The 2,500-nt window shown below is 52.5% G+C and overlaps 1 protein-coding gene across 3 annotated transcripts in view; it reads right to left on the reverse strand.

Moving 5' to 3' along the window:
- Positions 1–9: 9 nt before the first annotated feature.
- Positions 10–2,500, reverse strand: part of LOC127939230 (ras/Rap GTPase-activating protein SynGAP-like) — a 25,898-nt gene continuing 23,407 nt past the window's right edge. The window contains exons 15-19 of one of the 3 annotated variants that reach the window (XM_052536112.1): positions 2,216–2,500; positions 1,945–2,118; positions 1,665–1,876; positions 1,503–1,575; positions 10–855 (exon numbers count right to left, since the gene is read on the reverse strand). The exon at positions 2,216–2,500 is cut by the window's right edge and continues 174 nt beyond it. In XM_052536112.1, the coding sequence (XP_052392072.1) occupies positions 826–855; positions 1,503–1,575; positions 1,665–1,876; positions 1,945–2,118; positions 2,216–2,500 (774 nt within the window). In that variant the 3' untranslated portion in view covers positions 10–825. The other 2 variants (XM_052536113.1, XM_052536111.1) reach the window with 2 other exon arrangements.

The following is a 2,500-nucleotide window of genomic DNA, read 5'->3' on the forward strand; positions in this document are numbered from 1 at the left end:
ACACACACGTCCGCTCGCTCTCCACGAACCAAGCACCAGTCGCTCTTCCCTTCTTCTGCGGAGCGAGCGAGTCACATGACCCTCTGTCAGAGATGAGCAAACATGTGATCATGGGACGAACCGAGTGTCCGACTCACTCGTCAAGTCTGTTTTTGCCCTGTTGTTCTCGATGGAGCTCTTTAGGCACGGAGAGGAGAGCCTGCCCCCCCGCTTGGGACAGGAAGGGGCGGGGTTCTGAGCGGCACGCTGACGTCTGATTGGCTCAGAAAGAATCAAGCTCCTCAAAACATAATTTGAAAAAGATTTGTTATTGAGTCATTATTAGGAAGTTGAGGCTGCAACTGATCAAAACCACACACACACACAACACACACACACACACACACACACACACTCCTGCAGTAAAGAGAGAGAAAGAGAGGCAGGGGATGATGGGAAGAGAACGAGAGTGAATAAAGTCTCTCTCTCTCCGTCCGTCTGTCTGCGTTGATTTTCTTTGTGCTATCGGTGTGATTGTTTCGGCCTCAAGATGCTGATTGTCGTCCATTTGGCTCAAAAAATTCAGAAGAAAGAGAGAAAGACAGCAGGAGAGAGAGAGAGAGAGACACACCTGAGGAATATATAGTTATATATCACTTATATACATATATAAACTCAGCGTGTGTGAGAGAGAAAGAGAGAGAGAGAGAGAGTGTGTAGATGTCCTGAAGTTGGAGTTGGTCGTCATGTTCAGGCTCCGCCTCTCTCTTCTCTCTCAGCCAATCATCAGACACTCCTGGGTTGGGGTTCAACCAATCACAGGTCCGCTAGTCCTGCCCGGGCAAATCATGTTCCAGAGTGGGCGCCATAAATCGGCTGAGGGAGAAACAAAGCCGAGATTCAGTGACTGATTCACAAAAACACTCAGATTCATCACAACAGGAAGAACTCCGTCAACACTCGTCATAGAGAACATGAGCGTGACCGCATGAAGAAGAGCAGCGTGAACCTTCAGCTAAACATCTGTCCAGCTGAAGAGAGGAAGCCAGCGGGGTCGAACGACGTGAATAATGACCACACAGACAGGACGTGATGAGACGAGAGAACAGACAAACAGACCAATCACAGGCCCTCGTTCACCGTGATCCACCGCTGGAGCAGAGCGGCCACAATAAACACCCTACATCAGGACAATCATCACTAAACCTTTCACGATCACTCCAGTAATGAAGACCACACGTATAACCACAGCGATGAGACACAGAGGAACAAGATCATCAGAATCACTTCCAGAATCCACCCTGCATTAGAGTCAGACCACACACAGCAGAATAACCAGATGAGCGTCATCTCACGCTGGTTTGGTTTAGCTATCACTTCAGTTATTATCACTAGTGTTGGACAGACGACAGATGTGATGACGACACACACACACACACACACACACACACACACGAGTCCACAGTCATCGTTCTGGCGAGGTGTGAAGGTTAGAGATGGGTCCCGGTGAGGGTGTGACAGACCTGTTCTGTGAATATTCTGGTTTTGAGGTCAGGCATTCCACTTCCCCTCAGCTCATCCTCTACCACCATCAACCTGCAACACACACACACACACACACACACACATTCCCAGGGTGCTCTGGTAATCGCAGGGACAGAGTGGCGAGCCGTCAGGGGTCTGACCTGTTGATGATGCCCTTGATCTGCGAGTCCTTCTCCATCTGCTGCTGGCGCAGGCGTCTCTCGCTGTCGTCCAGCCGGCTCTGGTACTGCAGCAGGATCTTACTGGTCTGCTGCTCCTGGGAATGCAGCCGCCGCTCGTACTCCTCCAGCTTACGATGAGACATCATCAGACGCTCCTTCAGAGAGTGGATCTCCTCCTCGTACTCACGCACCTGCACACAACACAGAAGCGTCAGGGTGACCAGTGCGTATGATGACGTGTCTCTCTCTGTGTACTGACCCGGTCCAGACGGGACTCGTCCATGCTCTTGGAGTGCTCCTTCAGTTTGAAGTCCTCGCGGTCCACACGCAGACTCTCGATGTCCGCAGACAGGTGTGGCATGTTGGACACCCAGGCCACCGTACGCTCGGACGCTGCTGAGGGAGGATTGAGAGTGGACGGAGACTTCGAGCCCTGAAACACACCGACACAGAGAACACATGACGCTCATGACAGCAGGAGAGAATTAAAGAAATCATAACAGTGTGACAGACTGTGTGTGTGTGTTGACCTGTTTGTTCACGGTTGGTTTGAGCAGCTGCTGTTGGTTGCTCTGCTGTGCAGGTTTTGCTGGTTGGTTGCTCGGTGTGTTTTCTGTGCTCTCATTGGCTCCGCCTTGAGGGGCGGGGCTCTCCGAGGTCGTGCTGGACTGATGCGGCAGGCCGGGGGCGGGCCTATCCTTCATCGACAGCTGTTGCCTTGACAACTGCCTCCCGCCGAAACTGGAGTCGGGCGACTGGAGGAGGTTCCCGCTCTGGGGGCGTGTCTTGGGGGGCGTGGAGTTGGCGGCCGAGCT

Source organism: Carassius gibelio, chromosome A2 (assembly GCF_023724105.1).
Source record: "Carassius gibelio isolate Cgi1373 ecotype wild population from Czech Republic chromosome A2, carGib1.2-hapl.c, whole genome shotgun sequence".
NCBI classification, from domain to species: domain Eukaryota; kingdom Metazoa; phylum Chordata; class Actinopteri; order Cypriniformes; family Cyprinidae; genus Carassius; species Carassius gibelio.